General features: G+C 44.0%; 2 protein-coding genes across 2 annotated transcripts in view; one reads left to right on the plus strand and one right to left on the minus strand.

The window, feature by feature from the left end:
- LOC106577030 (inhibitory synaptic factor 2A) overlaps positions 1-3208 on the plus strand; it is a 28192-nt gene extending 24984 nt beyond the window's left edge. Inside the window, exon 4 of the mRNA XM_014154695.3 lies at positions 1206-3208. Coding sequence (XP_014010170.1) covers positions 1206-1389 — 184 coding nt within the window. The 3' untranslated portion in view covers positions 1390-3208. The remainder of the gene's footprint in view (positions 1-1205) is intronic.
- On the minus strand, positions 3033-20418 carry LOC106577031 (indoleamine 2,3-dioxygenase 2). The gene is made up of 10 exons (XM_014154697.3): positions 20141-20418; positions 18702-18797; positions 17886-18005; positions 17673-17791; positions 17456-17470; positions 17231-17330; positions 16898-17015; positions 8066-8117; positions 6720-6868; positions 3033-6002 (listed from the first exon to the last, which is right to left on the minus strand). The coding sequence occupies exons 1-10, from the start codon at positions 20237-20239 to the stop codon at positions 5629-5631; spliced, it is 1242 nt and encodes a 413-aa protein (XP_014010172.1). The 5' UTR covers positions 20240-20418; the 3' UTR covers positions 3033-5628.
- Between the last annotated feature and the right edge of the window lie 221 nt (positions 20419-20639).

Here is a 20639-nt window from a genome sequence, read left to right on the forward strand (position 1 = left end):
TCCAAGCTAGTATTCTGCCAAAGATGATGCATAAATGCTGTACATACATGTAGATGAACTTAATCAATAGCTGTATAGATGGGGAATACACAATGTATACTAATGCATAATATGTCCTTCGCTTATGCTGTAGTAGGTCCAGGTCTACTTGGGTTCTGAATGATTTCATTTGGTTGCGATTAAGCTGCTTCTCCCAACAGTCAGAGATTTAATCTGTGAGTTCAACCTCGGTGCCCGAATGGAATCAGATGATGGCCAGCCAAGGATTACAGGAACGGATGAGGAAATCAGACTCCAGAAATGACCCATATCCCAACGGATATATTGTATCATGACTATGCACTAAAACATACAGATGTGCAAACTGTTTACATTTGTCTCATTTCACACTCAGTACATTTCAGCATCAAAGGAATTTATTTGTGTTGCTATGAGAATTATCAGACTGTACTGAGCCCTCCCACGACAATCCATCTGGAGCCTATGGCTAGGAAGTGCCCTGGATTATCAACAGACAAATTGAATGCCGGCGTTTTGGCAGTACTCTTGCATCCTATCAGTGGCGGTTCTAGACCATTTCAACTGGGGGGGCCAAGCTGGGGCCAGTTGTACTGTTAGAGGGGCCAGTTACATTATACGTTATTGTTGTCATATCGTTTTCTTCACTGCGTTGCAGGCAAACTTGCAGTTGCATGTGGTACGATACTGTTGTTTTCCGCCTAAAGCTGTCCCTCTAGAAAATGTGTGGGTTAAATTAGTGTTCCGCGTTGCCACTGTCTAATAACGGATGTAAAAAAAGAAGGATAGCAAAAATCATACTCCACATTTAGGGGGGCCACAAGGGGGTCCAAAATTGTTGTCACAGAGGGCACAATGTACTAGATTGTGCAGAGTCATGGTTCATACTTGAGCTGCGTCATTCATGTTAAATTTGTGATACCCACAATTAAGATTGGTTTGAATGTAATTTAATCTCTTAAATCCTGGTAGTCTAAAAATTAAAACTAAAATAGGATTGAACCGCCCTTCCACAGTTTCAAATTGTAGTATTTTCCTTCTCTAAGTATTTAGTAGAATTACCAGTAGAATTCAGACATTTACATCTGGTTTATCCCCCACAAGAATAAATGAATATTGTGTTTTATTGTATGTTTGTATGTGTTACTGTAACCCAATGCGATAGTTTTTTTGTGTGTGTGTTGCAGTGTGGAGCTGGACTTCAAGCAGCAGGAGGACAAATTACAGCCCCTGATTAAGAGACTGTGCCCCTTGGACGACCCTCAATACCCTGCTCTGCCTTACCCCCACGAGGTGTTCACCTCAACCCCCAAACGCAAGTCCAAGACAGAGTCCAAAAAGCATGGTCGCTGGAAACTCTGGTTCCTTTAACTTAGGGAACACTTTGGATTTTGGAATGGCCTTTTGGATCAGTTTTTACCCATTTACTATCTTCCCTCAAAGGGGTTTATCAGAACAGATTTTTTTCTCCAGAGGACAGATAACCAGATACCAGTAAACCATCTACACTATATCAGGATTCTGAGTTGGAACTGCACTAGAAATCAATGGGGGGGGTAAAAAAAAAATATATATATATTTTCTCATGGAGGTTTAGAGTCTGCCAAGCCTTCAGTTTCTGGCTCAAACGCCAGAGAAGATCAACTTATACCCCGGCTAAAGGTTAGCAAAACAACAAGGTGAGACTGGATATATTTAGGTCATCTTGAGATGTACCCTACAATATGAAGACGGATGTTATTTATTTACTGGGCAAATGCTTCCCTCACTTTTTTATTTATGAATTCCAATGGCACACCTTTTTGGTCTCTTTCCACAGAGACCTCTGCTTGAGTAGAAGAGGAATCACCATGTGGAAGGCCTGTTTCTCTACAAAGCTACTTTAACCGTACATCAGCCTGTCGGCAAAGCACAAACATTTGGAGACTGAGAGCATCATGGAAGAAGAAGTTATATACAGTACATTACAGTATATTAGTGAACCAACTCTACATGAACCCTTCTTGCCCCTTCTCTACAGTCTTGAGAGAACCCAATCTCTGTCTCCCAGTCTCTCTCTCTCTGTCTCTTTCTATCCCTTCTCACTCTCTCCCCTCTCTCTCTGTCTCTCTCTCCCCCCCCCCCCCCCCTCTCTCTCTCTCTCTCTCTCCTCCCTCTCTCTTTCTCTTCCATCTCTCTCTCTTCCATCTCTCTCTCTCTCGCTCTCTCTCTCTCTGTCTGCACACAGACATGCACTTCAGGAGTATGTTAAGAATGATTGAGGTATCTGAGATCCTAGACCGCTTTGTCTTTTAGAAACAGGATATAATCCAAGTTATAGTTCTCCTCGAAGCTGTTCTAATCCCACAGTGTTCAGAAATAGAAGAAATTGACTTATTTTTAACATATTAAAGTATATTGATATGTTTTATTACTGTGTTATTCAACCTGCAGCAGACTATTTTATAAAAAAAATACCTTAAATGCTTTTCTTGAATATCAGCATATTTTGCAACTTCTTTATCATGTCACATGCATAAAGCTTTCCGTGTCTTTAACTTACGTACTGGCTAACATCGCACTAACTTATTCTCACCCACAGCAAGGAAATGTACTGTAAAGACATTATGAAATTCATCACTATTCTCTCTGCGATATGTATTTCACATTCTAACACACTTGGCTCAATTGATCCTCATCACAGACCACATGGTCAGTCACATGATGCTATAATTCTGCAACTCACCAATCGTTTTGATCAACACCGATCAGCACCAAACGCCTTTGATTACCATCTCCTATATGATTATGTTAGGGGTGAAATCAACTCACCACCCAGGAAAAGCAATCCATGCACTGAACTTGCAATCTTTATATTTCTAGACCAGTGATAAATAGTGACTTTGGTAGCAGAGAGATTCAGTTGATGTAGCCACTAAAACGATCCACTTACTGCACCATTAGTTTATGGACAATCATTTCAATCTCACATTAAAAATGTCACACAGACATCATGTGATTCAATCACACATCTGTTCTTGTCGACTGGGTTACCAAGTCTTTCATTAATTGGCTGTAGCATAGTGAAAGACAGACACATAGCGATACCTTAAGGAAGTGCAATTCATTGATCATGTGCAATATTATGCATTTTGTACTGTTTTTACCTCACACAAAATGCATTTTCAATAAAACCAATATAATTATGAAAGGTGTGCTGAAATTATTCTGTGGTATACTATGTGAATTGCAGGGCAGCGACAATTTCATACAAAGCAATATTGATGCAACATAAAAAGTTGGACCATCTGAGAACCGGTAGGTACATCAGCATGGTACAGTACATTTCTTAATCTATGCTCTCTTCCCTGTCTTGTTGAGAAATACTTGTACTATGACCAGGGCTCAGCTGCAGTGTAGGATTGTGTAGAGGTCTGCCCAGTCACTCTCAGAACTCTTTCGCCCTCTCTTTCTCTAAATGTGATTGGCTCACTCTCTGGCAGGGACACTACTGGCGTGCCCTGAGGTTTGACAGTTTCCAGCCTGCCACCTGCTGCCAAGATACTGTCTGCTTGGACACCTGAATTCAACGGTGTAATTTCCCTCTCTCTACCTCCCTCCCTATATTGCTTCATCCCTCACTTCCGGGTTGTGGAGCAATGTCCCCGAGCTACAGTGAAACCACGGTTACTATGGTGAAATAGGTTGGATAATTGACGCAAGCTCAGTGGCTCAGCTGCCTAAGGATCTGTGGCTCAGGTCCCTAAGGATATTTATAGTGTATGAGTTTAACTGTGCTTTTGTACGTGTCAACTTTCCAGGAAAAATTTGATGGAATAGAAAATCTCCCTTTATAGAACAATGTAAGGGCCTTCTCATTATCCACATCCCCATGGTGGTTAAAGCCAGGCGAGGATGGCATTTCTGCCAATACTTACTCTATCCACTATTGGGATATCTAGTCATAAAAGCTACTTGATAAGGGAGCCCTCTCAAACTGCATACTGATGTTTCAAGTTGAAATGTGAGGCAATGCTGAGGCATGTAGCCTACTGCAGTTTACCACATCAGTGAAGGATTTGCTATGGCATCAGCGAGGTCCTTTCATGTTAAGTGTCCTGTGCACATCACAGGACCATCCACTTTCAATCCCTTTTACCAACCCGACCCAGTACTGTGGCCACTACTACAGACAGATAACCATAAAAGACATCAGTGAACAACCATCATGTTTTTGGGCCATTTGAGACCCCATACAAAAGCATGGCTGGTAAGTCCATGTGGTTTATCTACTGTAAGCCAGCCAACATCACACTTCATGTCTGAGGGTTCCTACTCAAGCATAGAATCCTTTAAACCATGAACCCTATAACTGCTTACATTTACATTTTTAGTCATTTAGCAGACACTCTTATCCAGAGCGACTTACAGTAGTGAATGCATACATTTCATAATTTCTTTTTCTGTGCTGGCCCCCCGTGGGAATCGAACCCACAACCCTGGCGTTGCAAACACCATGCAAACACCATGCTCTACCAACTGAGCTACAAGGCTACAACTGCTACAATTGCTGGCAGGTTTAAGATATACTTTGGGTAGAGTTGGAGTTCCACAATGAAGGTTACAAGGCAAAGTGTTTTACAATTCAATACCTATCACAGAAACCACCACTATCACCAAAGCATCAATGTTTTAAGATGTCTATATACCGTATACAGATGTAGGATCTTCATTTGATCACTATTTTTGTTGCTGAGAATTTTTATGCACAGCAGGAAATGCAAAATTGAAAGAATTCAAAAGTTTGTAATTTCCACTTTAAATGTCAGACTTGATTCACCCTAAAGAAAAATGTATCAACTTCATCAAAATGTATTCGACATAATAATTCACATTTCCTGTTGCTTGCAGGATTATTTTCCTGCTGAAGGAAACTGGCTCAAATGAATATCCTACATCTGTATTTGTCTTGTATGCTAGTATGGAGATTGGGATGTACATTTTCCACAACCATAAAGTTGTGTTGTTAGATCATAAACAACTGGCATATAAAGCACTTAGCTGTGATGGCTTAGTTGATAGCTCTATATCACGTGTCAAGCTCATTCTGTGGAGGGCCGAGTGTCTGTGGGTTTTCGCTCCTCCCTTGTACTTGATTGATGAATTAAGGTCACTAATTACTAAGGAACTCCCCTCACCTGGTTGTCTAGATCTTAATTGAAAGAAGAGAAAAACCCTGCAGTTACTCGGCCCTCCATGGAATGACTTTGACACCCCTGCTCTACATTATTTGCTTGGTTATTCCTAGTCAAATAGATCATCAAACTAAAACGCACTAGGCAGTGTTGGAAGTGGGCCGGCCCTCGCCAGAACCCAATTTTCAACTAGTTTGAGTATTATTTACAATAATTATGTAGTGTTTGCCACAGCAAGAAAACTGAAGTTTAGAAATCACAAATATTATAGTCAAGCATAATGATATATACTGTATATACAACCAACAAAATTATGAAAGGTGTGCTGAAATTATTCTATGGTATACTATGTGAATTGCAGAGCAGCGACAGTTTGATACAACACCATGTTGATGGAACATATGCTGTATAAGTAACCAAAAGATGGTGATCTATATCAGCATTGACTCTGTGATGTGAGTCGGGTCTGTGAGATCAGTGCTCTCTGAGTGGCATCACGGATGCTCTTCAGGAAGGGCAGTGGGCTGGACCCTCCGGTGCCGGTTTCATCCAACGCTGAGCCGACGCCGTTGAGTGGACAGCGCATGGTACGGGCGCGGTGACCAGGTACAGTGATGTATCGGGTCACGGCGGAGAGGTGGTAACTCCGCAGGTTCACCAGGGCAGACACACAGGAGTCATAGTTGATGCAGAGAGAGGGGCTGGAGCAGGATAGAATAAAGTCACGTAGAGGGGGACAGCCAGACAGAGTCTCTATCAGCTGGCGGTGGGAGGGGAGCATGTACTCCCGCATGCGCTTCAGGAAAGATGCTGTACATGGAGAGATGGAGAGGAGGAACAATTGAGGAAAAATTAGGAGAGGGGAAAGGTGAGATCAGAGGGGAGATACGCTTTGATTAGAACCTACCATGGAATATCTAATAAAGGGAAGAGAGACTGCAGATTCTTTCAAACAACACTATCATAAGATTTGCAAAAATTGAGAATCAACTACCCACTCAACAGTGCATAGTTGAAAAGCTCAACGAATAGTGGTGGATCAATGCTTTTATAGAGAAAATAGATACAACCCCTTTCTGTATACGTGGCAGTCAGCCGATAGTGTGTAAAAGGTCATTCGTTATCTATGTAAACTTAAGATAGCACAAGGTTGATAGCCCGAGGGCTCAACCGTCTAACTGCATTCACATCAACAAATACTATATTGTACTCCTTTCAGCAAGGTTCCATACATGAGACTTTCTGTAGATGGTTAACCCACAGGATTTCACATCCTGCGGTTGCACCCAAATATCTCTTAGCTGTAAGCCCAGTCTTACGACTAAGTCACACCAAGACAAGTGTGTATCAGGTTATGAAAAACACTAGCATATAACAAGAGACTATTCTTTAATTAAGCAATAAAACATGGGATAGCATGACTAATTATGTAATTTTCCATGACAAACTCAAATTGAAATATCGCTGGAAATTGACTTGGAATTTTATTCAGAAACAGAGGCTTATGGGGTCAGAATGGGGTCATACCTGCATGGTCGTCATGACAGATGCCCAGTAGCACATCAAAGCACTGAATGGAGGAACTCTGGGCAGCACTTCCTCCTGACAGCATCATCGGCTCCTCAACCACACCCTCATACAGCAGCCCTCCTGGAAGCATGGGGTTATCCCTCCATCTATGAAAGCACAATACAGAGTTATGCATGAAACTATTACATCACAGAATGGGGAACATAATGTAGGGATAATGTATAAAATATGTTTTATTTTTTGCCAAATTCTGTTTTCTCCATTTAGTTTTTCCACGTTTCAGAATTCTTTCAATTTTTTTCAGGTTTTCTCTCTCAAAATCACACTTTTTTAATAGAAAAACAACACAATTGTTTGTTTTAAGTCCACAACAATGCACAAACCACATCAGGAGACCACTTTTGAGGTCTGGGAAAAATAATTTTTGGGTGTAGAATATACACTGAGTGCACAAAACATTAGGAAAACCTGCTCTTTCCATGACATAGACTGACCAGGTGAATCCAGGTGAAAGCTATGATCCTTTATTGATGTCACCTTAATTACACGTCATTCAAAGCCTTGAGACAATTGAGACATGGATTGTGTATGTGTCCCATTCAGAGGGTGAATGGACAAGACAAAAGATGTAACTGCCTTTGAACGGGGTATGGTATTAGATGCCAGGCGCACCGTTTTGAGTGTGTCAAGAACTGCAACGTTGCTAAGTTTTTTACGCTCAACAGTTTCCCGTGTGTATCAAGAATGGTCCACCACCCAAAGGACATCTGGCCAACTTGACACAACTGTGGGAAGCAATGTAGTCAACATGGGCCAGCATCCCTGTGGAACGTTTTTGTCACATTGTAGTCCATGCTCTGACGAATTGAGGCTGTTCTGAGGGCAAAAGGGGATGCAACTCATTATTAGGAAGGTGTTCCTAATGTCTTGTATGCTCAGCATCAATACCCTTTCATTCAAGTGTGCACCAACAAGAGACTTGTTTGAATAGCAGTGTTTCTGTAGCACACATGTGATTTAAGAGTTTTCTAAACAAATCGCTACTGGATTACAGCAAATAATGATATCATTCTGTTAACATTTAATTGAAAAGGCATTTTGGAAAGCCTTTCCATCTACCAGAAGACGGTTAGCATTAGCATCTAAACAAAGTGCTACAAACATGCACACAGACAGGGGCATTCCCACATTGCCTCTTCAGAAAGTTGAAAATATGAATCACTGAAGCGTTTTGTTCATGTCTTATGATTAACTTGGGCAAATTAATCAAATGTCTAATAAGTTGAATACATTTAGTTGATAATTAAATGGATTGGATATGTGTGGATTGCATCATACATTACCCTGAGAAGAAGATTCTCAGAGTTCCATGGAATGCAGTGGGGTCCACGTACCCTGAAAACAGAAATATTCCAATATTCCAATAATTTGCACTTGTAGGTATTAGGAGCACCTATATATATATATAGTGACAGATGGCAGGGAGAGGTGAGGGGAGTGGTGATTGAAGGGAGAAATCTTGCAGCCCGCTGGCTCCACCCTCGAGCCTTATATGGACTTCCTGCCCCAACGAGGCAAGCCTGTGGATCATTAAGCCATGGAGTGCTTGGGGATAAAAGAGGAAGCGGGCTGCACAAACAGAGAGAGGACTGAGAGGGAAATGTGTGTTATGGAGAGTATGAGAAGAGAGAATTATCTGTGATTACCCGTTGTGACCTGGACTGTCTGATTACCCCCACTGGGTACCGAACCAGTTTGGCTGAGGACCCGAGTTTTAGGATTACCCTTGGAGAATGAAACGGACAACGAGAACGGACTGTGGACTGTGAACTGGGTTGCTGAATTCCCCCCTTTCCCACAGTGTGCAAATTTCCCTAATAAATACCCCATTTGTATTCTAGTTGTGCTTTGTGTGCGTGTTTGGTTATTTAACTTGGTGACGGGGAAATCCCACCCCCTTGAGCCTGCTACATGTGGTGGAGAATGCGGGCAAAGCAAACTAAGCTCAATAACTAAACAGACATGGAGCACAATGGAAGCATCGGGAGCTGCTGGAGGAACAGCGTAAGCAGACCGCTCTCCTGCGAGCTGAACTCAGCCAACTGACAGCCGCCCAGGCTGGCATGGCTGCAGGTGCAGCAGTATCTTGTCCCAAACCCAGTAAGTTTATACTGAAGTTGACAGAGGCTGACGACATCGAGGCTTACCTCCAAGCCTTCGAGAGGACGGCGGCTAGGGAGAAATGGTCCCATGAGCAAAGGATAAGCCTGCTAGCACCCTTCCTGTCAGGCACGGCACAGAAAACCTATCAGGATCTGACGGCAGACCAGGCGATGCATTACGAGAGGCTGAAAAAGGAAATCCTGTGCCGGTATGGTTACACCCTGATTAGCAGGGCACAAAGATTCCATCATTTGGCATATGATGCTACAACGTCCCCCCGGTCACAAATGCATGATCTAATTAGGCTGGCCAAGACCTGGCTAACTACTGAACCACTGACGCTCACGCCCATTGAGAAAGTGATCATAGATACATTTCTACGCTATCTCCTGTTCAAAGCTAAAAAGTTAGCAAGCCAAGCTAACCCGCAGAGCGCAGATCAGCTGGTGGAACTGGTGGAAGGTCAACAGATGGCTTTCAAGGTTCTGTGCAGAGGACAACCATGGAAGGCTGAACTCTCCACTCGCACGAAGGAGCCGAAAAGGGCGGAGGACCATGCCGGGATCCCGGCCAAGGATGGGGGGACACCAACAGCCAGCTCCCAGAGATGACGCCCCTTTCTGAACCTGGACAGCAGGAAGTGCTACGAGTGTGGTGAGCGGGGACACATCGCCTGGAACTGTCCAAACCGCGATGTCCCGATGCCTTCGGCCTCAGCCAGTGAGGTAGCCACCGGGAATCCCTGGGGCTTGCTGATGGAATGCTGGGCTGAGGAGAGTGGTCCTTCCCCTGTCACCCCGGTAAGAGCCAACGGAAAGGACACCACTGCACTTTTGGACTCCGGGAGTATGGTGACCCTGATCCGACCTGACTTTGACCAGTCCCCGAATCTGACTGACACCGTGGTCATCACGTGCATACACAGTGAGACCAAGGACTACCCTACCACACTCCTCCACCTACAGACCACAAAGGGACAACACACAGGGCCAGTGGGAGTCATCATGAACCTGCCTATGCCGGTCTTTATCGGGAGGTATTTCCCGATGTTCCGCCAACTGTCAACCAATATGTTCGGAGATGTGGGGAACCGAGGGAACCAGAAGGGAGGAGGAAGCTGGAGAGGTGGGAGGGACACCAGAAGGAGGGATGCCCGGATGTGTGGATTCCAGAAGGTGGACCCCAGGCATCAACAAAACCCCTCTCGGAGGATGACTCGGGTGAAGCAAGACTGGGGGCAGGTGTGGCGACTCTGGAAGACCTGTTCCTGATGGACCATGAGGTGGTGCCAGAGCCCGCCTCTCTAGCGGGCCAGTTCAGCACGGCCCAACTGGAGGATCCCAACCTGGCCAGCGCTCTCCAGCAGGTGACCGTGGTGGACGGAAAGCCCATGGAGGGGGTAAGTCAGATCACCTACCCCCATTTTTCTATAAAGAAGAAATTGCTGTATCAGGTGGGGAGTAATAATAACGAATTTCTGGAGTTGTTGGTGGTGCCCTGTCCCTTTGTACAATCTGCCCTGCAGTTGGCCCACTCCCACCTTCTTGGGGACCTTAGACTGGATCAAGGCACGATTTTACTGGCCGGGTGTGGAGAGAGGAGTGGAGGATTACTGCCACTGTTGCCCGGAGTGCCAGCAGGTGGCGCCTAAACCACACTTTTGCAGCCCCTTAATTCCCCTACCCATTATTTCAGTCCCTTTCAGCAGGATCGCTATGGACCTGGTGGGATCTCTACCTAAGAGCAACCGAGGGCACCAATACATCCTGGTGATTCTGGATTATGCCACCAGGTACCCGGAAGCCTTTCTCCTGCGCACCATGGCCACCAAGGGAATCGCACATGAGTTAGTCATGCTGTTTTCCTGAGTAGGCATCCCGACGAGATATTAACCGACCAGGGAACCCCATTCATGTCGCAAATCATGAAGGACCTCTGGAAAATAATGATAATAACCCAGTTGTGCACCTCAGTGTATCACTCGCAGACCGATGGGTTGGTGGAAAGATTCAATCGAACCCTGAAGCAGATGCTAAAGAAGGTGATGGAGGCAGACGGAAAGAATTGGGATCAGCTGCTACCCTAACTGATGTTCTTGATCTGAGAAGTGCCCCAAGCTTCAACAGGGTTCTCTCCCTTTGAACCCCTGTACGGGAGACGACCGTGAGGAATGCTGGACGTAGCTAAAGAAGCCTGGGAACAGCAACCATCGCCCCATGAAACCATGGTGGAACACATGGAAAACATGAGAGACCGGATGGCAACCCTGTGGCCCCTGGTACGGGAACACATGCTGGAAGCCCAGGAGGCCCAACCGCGGGTGTACAACAGAGGGGCACAACAAAGAGACTTCCAGCCAGGAGACAAAGTGTTGGTGCTGGTCCCCACCACAGAATGTACATTTTTGGCCCAATGGAACGGGCCATACGAAGTCCTTGAGAAGGTGGGTGAAGTCAACTATAGGGTCAGGCAACCGGGACGTAGGCATCTGACACAGATTTACCATGTGAATTTGTTAAAGAAATGGAATGCACGTGATGTACTCTACTCTATTTCCCCAAAGAAGGCTACCACAGAGACAAAGCCTGCAGAGGTGCCACTGGGGGAGCAGCTGAGCCAAGCACAGCAGCAGGAGCTGACAGAGTTTGTCGGCCGGAACCAGGATGTGTTCTCCAGTTAACCAGGACACACCAGGACACACCAATCTGGTACAGCACAGTATCATCACCGAACCCGGGAACAAGGTGAAGTTGAGACCCTACCGCATACCGAAAGCAAGGAAAGAGGCCATCAGGAGTAAGGTTAAAAACAATTGTGGAAGCTGATATTATCGAAGAGTCGAATAGTGAGTGGTGCAGCTCCATAGTGTTGATGCCGAAACCAGACAGCATCATTCGCTTCTGTAATGATTTTAGAAAGGTAAATTAAATCTCAAAGTTCGACGCCAACCCCATGCCCCGAATTGATGAACTATTCGAAAGGCTAGGGACAGCCCGATTTATCAGCACATTCGACCTGACGAAGGGTTATTGGCAGGTGCCCTTAGCTCCCGAGGTGCAGGTGAAAACTGCTTTCGCCACCCCTGACGGGCTGTTCCACTACAAGAAGCTGCCCTTTGGGTTGCACGGGGCCCCAGCCACCTTCCAAAGGTTGATGGATCGGATTCTCCGTCCCCATCGTGAGTACACAGCGGCCTACCTCGACGGCATTGCGATCCATGGGAGCGGGTGGGAGACACATCTAAACCAGGTGAGCGTGGTATTGCAGGCCTTACGGGGGGCAGGGCTAACAGCTAATCCAAGGAAATGTCGGCTCGGCCTGCTGGAGGCTGAGTACCTGGGGTACACGATCGGGAGGGGATGTGTCAAACCCCAAGTGAAGAAACTAGAGGCGATTCGGGACTGGCCCCACCCCCTCACCAAGAAGCAGGTACGCACGTTTGTGGGATTGACTAGTTACTACCGGAGAATTATTTCCCACTTTGCCTTCCTAGCCAGCCCCCTGACAGATCTGACCGAGGAGATGGAGAAAGCCTTCCAGGACCAAAAGAGAGCACTGTGTTCTGGACCCATGCTGGTGACCCCGGACTTCTCCAAACCACTGGTGGTACAGACCGATGTGTCTGAAACAGGGGTGGGTGCCGTCCTATCACACCTACAAGAAGGTGAGGAACACTCAGTCGTGTACATTAGCCGGAAGCTGTTCCCGCGGGAATAAAGATATTCCACTGTGGAGAAAGAATGTCTAGCGATCAAGTTGGCGCTGGAGACACTGAAATATTATTTATTGGGACGGCAATCCACCCTCTTCACAAAACATGCACTACTGGTTTGGGTGTCAAGGAATAAGGACAGTAATGCCCGGGTCACCCGCTGGTTCCTATCCTTACAGCCCTTTGCATTCTCTGTCGTCCACAGATCAGGTGCAGCCCATGGAAATGCCGATGCCCTCTCCAGGAAGGATGCTCTAGGGAGCTGGACCACCCCTCATGGGGGGGGGGGGGGGGGGGGGTCGCAAATGTCAGGGAGAGGTGTGGGGAGTGGTGATTGAAGGGAGATATCTTGCAGCCCGCTGGCTCCACCCCAGAGCCTTATATGGACTTCCTGCTGTCAGGACTTCTGCCGAAGTTGGTTCCTCTCCTTGTTCGGGTGGTGTTCGGTGGTCGGCGTTGCAGGTCTTCTAGCCATCATCGATCCACTTTTCATTTTCCATTTGTTTTGTCTTGTCTTCACACACACCTGGTTTCAATTCCATCATTACATGTTGTGTATTTAACCCTCTGTTGCCCCCATGTACTTGTCTGGAATTGTTTATTGTAGTGCTTGTGCACGTTATGCTGGTGTGTGACGGGTTTTGTTACCCATTGATTTATTATTCTGTTAACGATGGTTTTATTTATTAACCTCTTACATCTAGACGTTCCGCTAGCGGAACACCTGCTCCAATATCCAATGATAGGCGTGGCGCGAATTAAAAATTCCTCAAAAATACAAAAACTTCAATTTTTCAAACATATGACTATTTCACAGCATTTTAAAGACAAGACTCTCCTTTATCTAACCACACTGTCCGATTTCAAAAAGGCTTTACAGCGAAAGCAAAACATTAGATTATGTCAGCAGAGTACCAAGCCAGAAATAATCAGACACCCATTTTTCAAGCTAGCATATAATGTCACAAAAACCCAGAAGACAGCTAAATGCAGCACTAACCTTTGATGATCTTCATCAGATGACACACCTAGGACATTATGTTATACAATACATGCATGTTTTGTTCAATCAAGTTCATATTTATATCAAAAAACAGCTTTTTACATTAGCATGTGACGTTCAGAACTAGCATACCCCCCGCAAACTTCCGGGGAATTTGCTAACAATTTACTAAATTACTCACGATAAACGTTCACAAAAAGCATAACAATTATTTTAAGAATTATAGACACAGAACTCCTCTATGCACTCGATATGTCCGATTTTAAAATAGCTTTTTGGTGAAAGCACATTTTGCAATATTCTAAGTACATAGCCCAGGCATCACGGGCCAGCTATTTAGACACCCGGCAAGTTTAGCACTCACCAATATCAGATTTACTATTATAAAAGTTTGATTACCTTTTGTTGTCTTTGTCAGAATGCACTCCCAGGACTGCTACTTCAATAACAAATGTTGGTTTGGTCCAAAATAATCCATCGTTATATCCGAATAGCGGCGTTTTGTTCGTGCGTCCCAGACACTATCCGAATGGTAAAGAGGGGTCGCGCGCATGGCGCAATTCGTGACAAAAAAAATCTAAATATTCCATTACCGTACTTCGAAGCATGTCAACCGCTGTTTAAAATCCATTTTTATGCCATTTTTCTCGTAAAAAAGCGATAATATTCCGACCGGGAATGTCCATTTAGCTAAACAGAGGAAAGAAAACAAAGCTTTCGGTCGACGCGGGCACGAGCCTGAGTCTCACAGTACTGTAACCAGCCACTACCCAAACGCGCTACTTTGTTTCAGCCAGAGCCTGCAAAGCCACGATTCAGCGTTTTGCCGCCTTCTGAGAACCTATGGCAGCCGTAGGAAGTGTCACGGGACAGCTAAGATCCTCACTCTTCAATAAACAGAGACAAGAAGAACGACACCTTGTCAGACAGGCCACTTCCTGCATGAAATCTTCTCAGGTTTTTGCCTGCCATATGAGTTCTGTTATACTCACAGACACCATTCAAACAGTTTTAGAAACTTTAGGGTGTTTTCTATCCAAAGCCAATAATTATATGCATATTCTAGTTACTGGGCAGGAGTAGTAACCAGATTAAATCGGGTACGTTTTTTATCCAGCCGTGAAAATACTGCCCCCTAGCCATAACAGGTTAAACTGCGCCGTTATAAATCAGTTTTTGCTCTCCTGCGCCTGACTTCTCTGCGGTCAGTACGCACACCCTACACCTGCCCCAACAAGGCAAGCCTGTGGATCATTAAGCCATGGAGTGCTTGGGGATAAAAGAGGAAGTGGGCTGTACGACCAGAGAGAGGACAGAGGGAAACGTGTGTTATGGAGAGTGTGTGAAGAGAGAATTATCTGTGTGATTACCCGTTGTGACCTGGACTGTCTGATTACCCCCACTGTGTACCGAACTGGTTTGGCTGAGGACCCGAGTTTTAGGATTACCCCTGGAGAATGGAACGGACAACGAGAACGGATTGTGGACTGTGAACTGGTTGCTGAATTCCCCCCCTTCCCACAGTGTGCAAATTTCCCTAGAAAATTCCCCATTTGTATTCTAGTTGTGCTTCGTGCGCATGTTTGGTTAATTAACTTGGTGACATTGAAACCCCACCCCCTTGAGCCTGCTACAATATATACAGTTGAAGTTGGGAGTTTACATACACTTAGGTTGGTGTCATTAAAACTCGTTTTTCAACCACTCCACAAATTTGTTGTTAACAAACTATAGTTTTGGCAAGTCGGTTAGGACATCTACTTTGTGCATGACACAAGTAATTTTTCCAACAATTGTTTACAGACAGATTATTTCACTTATAATGCACTGTATCACAATTCCAGTGGGTCAGAAGTTCACATACACTAAGTTGACTGTGCATTTAAACAGCTTGAAAAATTCCAGAAAATGATGTCATGGCTTTAGAAGCTTCTGATAGGCTAGTTGACATCATTTGAGTTAATTGGAGGTGCACCTGTGGATGTATTTCAAGGCCTACCTTCAAACCCAGTGCCTCTTTGCTTGATTTCATGGGGAAATCAAAAGAAATCAGCCAAGACCTCAGAAAAAAATTGTAGACCTCCACAAGTCTGGTTCATCCTTGGGAGCAATTTCCAAATGCCTGAAGGTACCACGTTCATCTGTACAAACAATAGTATGCAAGTATAAACACCATGGGACCACGCAGCCGTCATACCACTCAGGAAGGAGACGTGTTCTGTCTCCAAGAGATGAATGTACTTTGGTGTGTGAAAAGTGCAAATCAATCCCAGAACAACAGCAAAGGACCTTATGAAGATACTGGAGGAAACAGGTAGAAAAGTATCTGTATCCACAGTAAAACGAGTCCTATATTGACATAACCTGAAAGGCCGCTCAGCAAGGAAGAAGACACAGACTACGGTTTACAACTGCGCATTGGGGACAAAAATTTTACTTTTTGGAGAAATGTCCCCTGGTCTGATGAAACAAAAATAGAACTGTTTGGTCATAATGACCATCGTTATGTTTGGAAGAAAAAGCCGAAGAACACCATCCCAAACATGAAGCACGGGGGTGGCAGCATCATGTTGTGGGGGTGCTTTGCTGCAGGAGGGACTGGTGCACTTCACAAAATAGATGGCATCATGAGGAAGTAAAATTACGTGGATATATTGAAGCAACATCTCAAGACATCAGTCAGGAAGTTAAAGCTTGGTCACAAATGGTTCTTCCAAATGGACAATGACCCCAGGCATACTTCCTAAGTTGTGGCAAAATGGCTTTAGGACAACAAAGTCAAGGTATTGGAGTGGCCATCACAAAGCCCTGACCTCAATGCTATAGAAAATGTGTGGGCATGACTGAAAGAACGTGTGCGAGCAAGGAGGCCTACAAACCGGACTCAGTTACACCAGCTCTGTCAGGAGGAATGGGCCAAAATTCCCCAACTTATTGTGGGAAGCTTGTGTAAGGCTACCCGATTTGTTTGACCAAAGTTAAACAATTTAAAGGCAATGCTACCAGATAGTAATTGAGTGTATGTAAACTTCTGACCCACTGGGAATGTGATGAAAGAAATAAAAGCTGAAATAAATCATTCTCTCTACTATTATTCTGACATTTCACATTCTTAAAATAAATTGTTGATCCTAACTGACCTAAGACAGAGCATTTTTACTCTGATTAAAAGTCAGGAATTGTGAAAAACTGAGTTTAAATGTATTTGGCTAAGGTGTATGTAAACTTACGACTTCAACTGTAAACTACCTGGGTGTGGATATGATTCACTGTGGATAAGGTAAGGATGTAACTTACTGTGCATGAGCTCAAATATTTCCTTCATCTTCCTCAGAGACTGGCCCACTTTGTAGAGGCCCTTCTGTATGCTGATGATGTCACAGGTTACCACAGCATTCATCACTGAAAATGCCCCCTAGACGTAGTTCAGGACAATTAGGACTCATAATCAAAAGCCCCTTAGTGGTCATAGCGAAAGAGACCGCGAAAAACAGAATGAGATTACAAAAACAGAGAGAGAGGGAGAAACAGGGTTATAATGAGAGACAGAGAGATGCAAAGTGTGTGAGAGGTACAGTACATAGATAGAGACAGAGACAAAGAAAGACAGAGACACACATAGGGACTTGCCTGTATCCCTGAGCTAGCAGCCCTCTCCACCAAAAGAGAGACCAGGAAGAACCCTTTACAGCTTTCTCCCCCAGGGAATGAGAACAGTGTTTCCAAGTTCCTATATTAAAATGCACATGAATATCACATGGAAACCACAACAATATCAAATAGAAACCAAACGGAACCGAAAACAGGAATTTACAGGAGATGTAATTCTCATGACAGTGTTTCTGTCAAACTCACCCAATTTCCATGTCCCTGAAAAAACAAGTGTGAGAAAGAATGTCAATACATTGCATGTGTTTCATAAACAGTACATAGTCATGTCGTGTTAGTAGAAGTAATGTTAGTGGACATAGGGGTAGTGGCATTTTGGTACGGGTTGGAAAGAAAGTGGTCAAGGGGGTAGAGGTAAGGAATAGTGACAGACCAGGGTGAAAAGGTCAAAGGCCCAGCTCACCCTATAGGGTCCTTGAGTCTCCAGTTGACCAGAACAGAGTCTGCATAGGTCAGGATGGGAGGCAGGCCGAGTCTCTTGGAGACGAGCCAGTAGGGCAGAGCCAGGGATTTTGGTAGAGTCTAATAAAGACAAACAATAAGCATGCCAACAATCAATGGGACAGATTCCAGTGTTCATGTCTGAGGTTAAAGGTCACTCTGAGCTGGTTTTTACCTGGGCCGGCAGGTTTTGCCCCTCCTGCCAGACATACCCCATGGTGATGAAGCCCAGGGCCAGATGAGCCAGCCTCAGCTCCCGATGGCCCTTTAGGTGATGGGGACTCAGCACGGGCATCTGTTTACAACAATGGCAACAATGAGTCTGTTAGTATGGAGTCTATTAGCAACACTGGTACAATCACACACGCAGTGGTGTAAAGTACTTCAGTAAAAGACTTTTAAGTAGTACTTAAATATTTTTTGGGGGATCTGTACTTTACTTCACTATTTATATGTTTGACAACTTTTACTTTTACTCCACTACATTCCTAAAGAAAATAATGTACATTTTACTCATTACATTTTCCCTTACACCCAAAAGTACTCGTTACATTTTAAATGCTTAGTAGGACAGGAAAATTGTCTAATTCACGCACTTATCAAGAGAACATCCCTGGTCATCCCTACTGCCTCTGATCTGGCAACTCACTAAAACAATGAGTGTTGAACTGTGCCCATGGCTATCCGTAAATTAAAAAAAACAAGAAAATCGTGTTGTCTGGTTTGCTTAATATAATAAATGTTAAATGATTTATACTTTTACTTTTGATGCTTAAGTACATTTAAAACCAAATACTTCTAGACCTTATTCATTTTCTTTTAAAATATCTTTACTTTTACTCAAGTATGAAAATTGGGTACTTTTTCCACCACTGCACACACGTCAGCACGGACATCACAAGCCCAGACACATGCAAAATCCCACCAGTACTGAAGCCTAAATCAATTGTATTTGATTGTTGACTGAGAAACAGTACATGTGGTTTCTCACCTCGTTGACCAGGTCTCGCAGCTGATGTGTTTGGATGAGGGGTGTGAGGTTGCTGGCCAAGCCCATCCATACCCGGTAGTAATCTGGAAGGTCTGTCTGAAATGGGCAAAGGTCATATAGCTAGATATGACAGTACACTGTTTTATCTGTGCACTATACACAAAAGAAGAAAGTTGTTGGTTCTAGAAGTTCAAGCAAAAAATATGTTTCTGTCTGAAATCGGGAGTGTACTGTAAGTTAATGAGGTGTGATGGGATAAAAGAATGCACTAAAGTAGAGAGTAGAACTGTATCTAGTCCCTCAAGTCTCATTGATCTAGTGTTGACATTGAGCACACTGTCTCCAGTGTAAGTCAATAGAGACCAGAACAGAACAACTGCCATTGGCTCACAGCTCAGTGCATGCTGGAGGGAGAAAGATCAATAGGTATCCATATAACATCCCATTCTCTGTTCTGTACAGTATCTATGCTTATCTATCTCCAGTCTCGTGTGCACGTTATGATCGCTTCACGTGGATGTCAGCCCCTGTGAGTGATCTGTGTCTGAGCTTGTTTTTCTATACTGTATCTCTGTCCCTTTATTATTGAACACATCCCTTTTATCATTGTATCTGCAGTCATCAAGTCCAATAATAGAAGGTTGTGGACAATGTCATGTGACAAGCAAGCAGTTCCTCAAATCTGGGCTAGGGAGTTTAGGAAGTTTTGTAAATTTCCCTGAATATACAACCTGTTGATTGTCATACTGGATTTTGGTTAGAATTAAACTAGACATGGCAGTATGGTGTGATGGGATAAAAGCATGATCTAAAGTAGAGAGTAGAACTGTATCTAGTCCCTCAAGTCTCATTGATCTAGTGTTGACATTGAGCACACTGTCTCCAGTGTAAGTCAATAGAGACCAGAACAGAACAACTGCCATTGGCTCACAGCTCAGTGCATGCTGGAGGGAGAAAGATCAATAGGTATCCATATAACATTAACGAAAGCAAACATATTTCTGAGTTTAAAACCATTGTAGCACATGGGATTAGTGGATCAAGACTTACTGGAGGAAATACTATAGGTCACTGACACAGAAGTAATTCCACACTTCTCATTTTTTCTATTGTGAAGTATACAGACTGATATTAAATGTGGAAGTAGGTTCGTTAATTGTGCTTTTCACATCCACAAAACAAGACCAGGAAATGATTTGAATGGTGACTTAGTGAGTAGATCAAATTTGTAAAGAGCAGCGGAGTCTAGCTTGTTTTAACAGAAAGCGAAACAGCATGTAAAGGAAAATGAACCAATATTGTAATAAATAAAATGCCAACAGATGAACCTGAAAACTCACCATTTATAAAGTTATCTGTTAACAGTAATTGCAGTAATTTTGAAACGTTTTTATGCTCAGCTCAAAGTACATATATAAAGTTGGAAAAAGATGCCTTACTGCTGGCTGCTCCAGGATGAATCCAAACTCCTCAGACACAAAGAAACAGTCCAGGTCAATCTGCATTGCTGACCTGGGGAATCTCTCTCCGTCTCCCATTCTCTGTTCTGTACAGTATCTATGCTTATCTATCTCCAGTCTCGTGTGCACGTTATGATCGCTTCACGTGGATGTCAGCCCCTGTGAGTGATCTGTGTCTGAGCTTGTTTTTCTATACTGTATCTCTGTCCCTTTATTATTGAACACATCCCTTTTATCATTGTTTCTGCAGTCATCAAGTCCAATAATAGAAGGTTGTGGACAATGTCATGTGACAAGCAAGCAGTTCCTCAAATCTGGGCTAGGGAGTTTAGGAAGTTTGTAAATTTCCCTGAATTTATAACCTGTCATACTGGATTTTGGTAAGAAAGAAACTAGTATTTATCATGAAGTTTCACAGAAATCTGAATCATAAGCCCATGTGCCACAATTCATTTTACATTGCATTCCTGTATCACAC

The sequence above is a fragment of the Salmo salar genome, chromosome 18, assembly GCF_965601325.2.
Source record: "Salmo salar chromosome 18, fSalSal1, whole genome shotgun sequence".
Classification (NCBI taxonomy): Eukaryota; Metazoa; Chordata; class Actinopteri; order Salmoniformes; family Salmonidae; genus Salmo; species Salmo salar.

Coding starts and splice junctions, on each gene's coding strand:
- LOC106577031 (XM_014154697.3), bottom strand. CDS start 20,239: ATGGGAGACGGAGAGAGATTCCCCAGGTCAGCAATGCAGATTGACCTG. Junction 18,006..18,701: donor TGCGAGACCTGGTCAACGAG/GTGAGAAACCAC, acceptor TGTTGTAAACAG/ATGCCCGTGCTGAGTCCCCA. Junction 6,869..8,065: donor CTGAGAATCTTCTTCTCAGG/GTAATGTATGAT, acceptor GTGCTTTCATAG/ATGGAGGGATAACCCCATGC.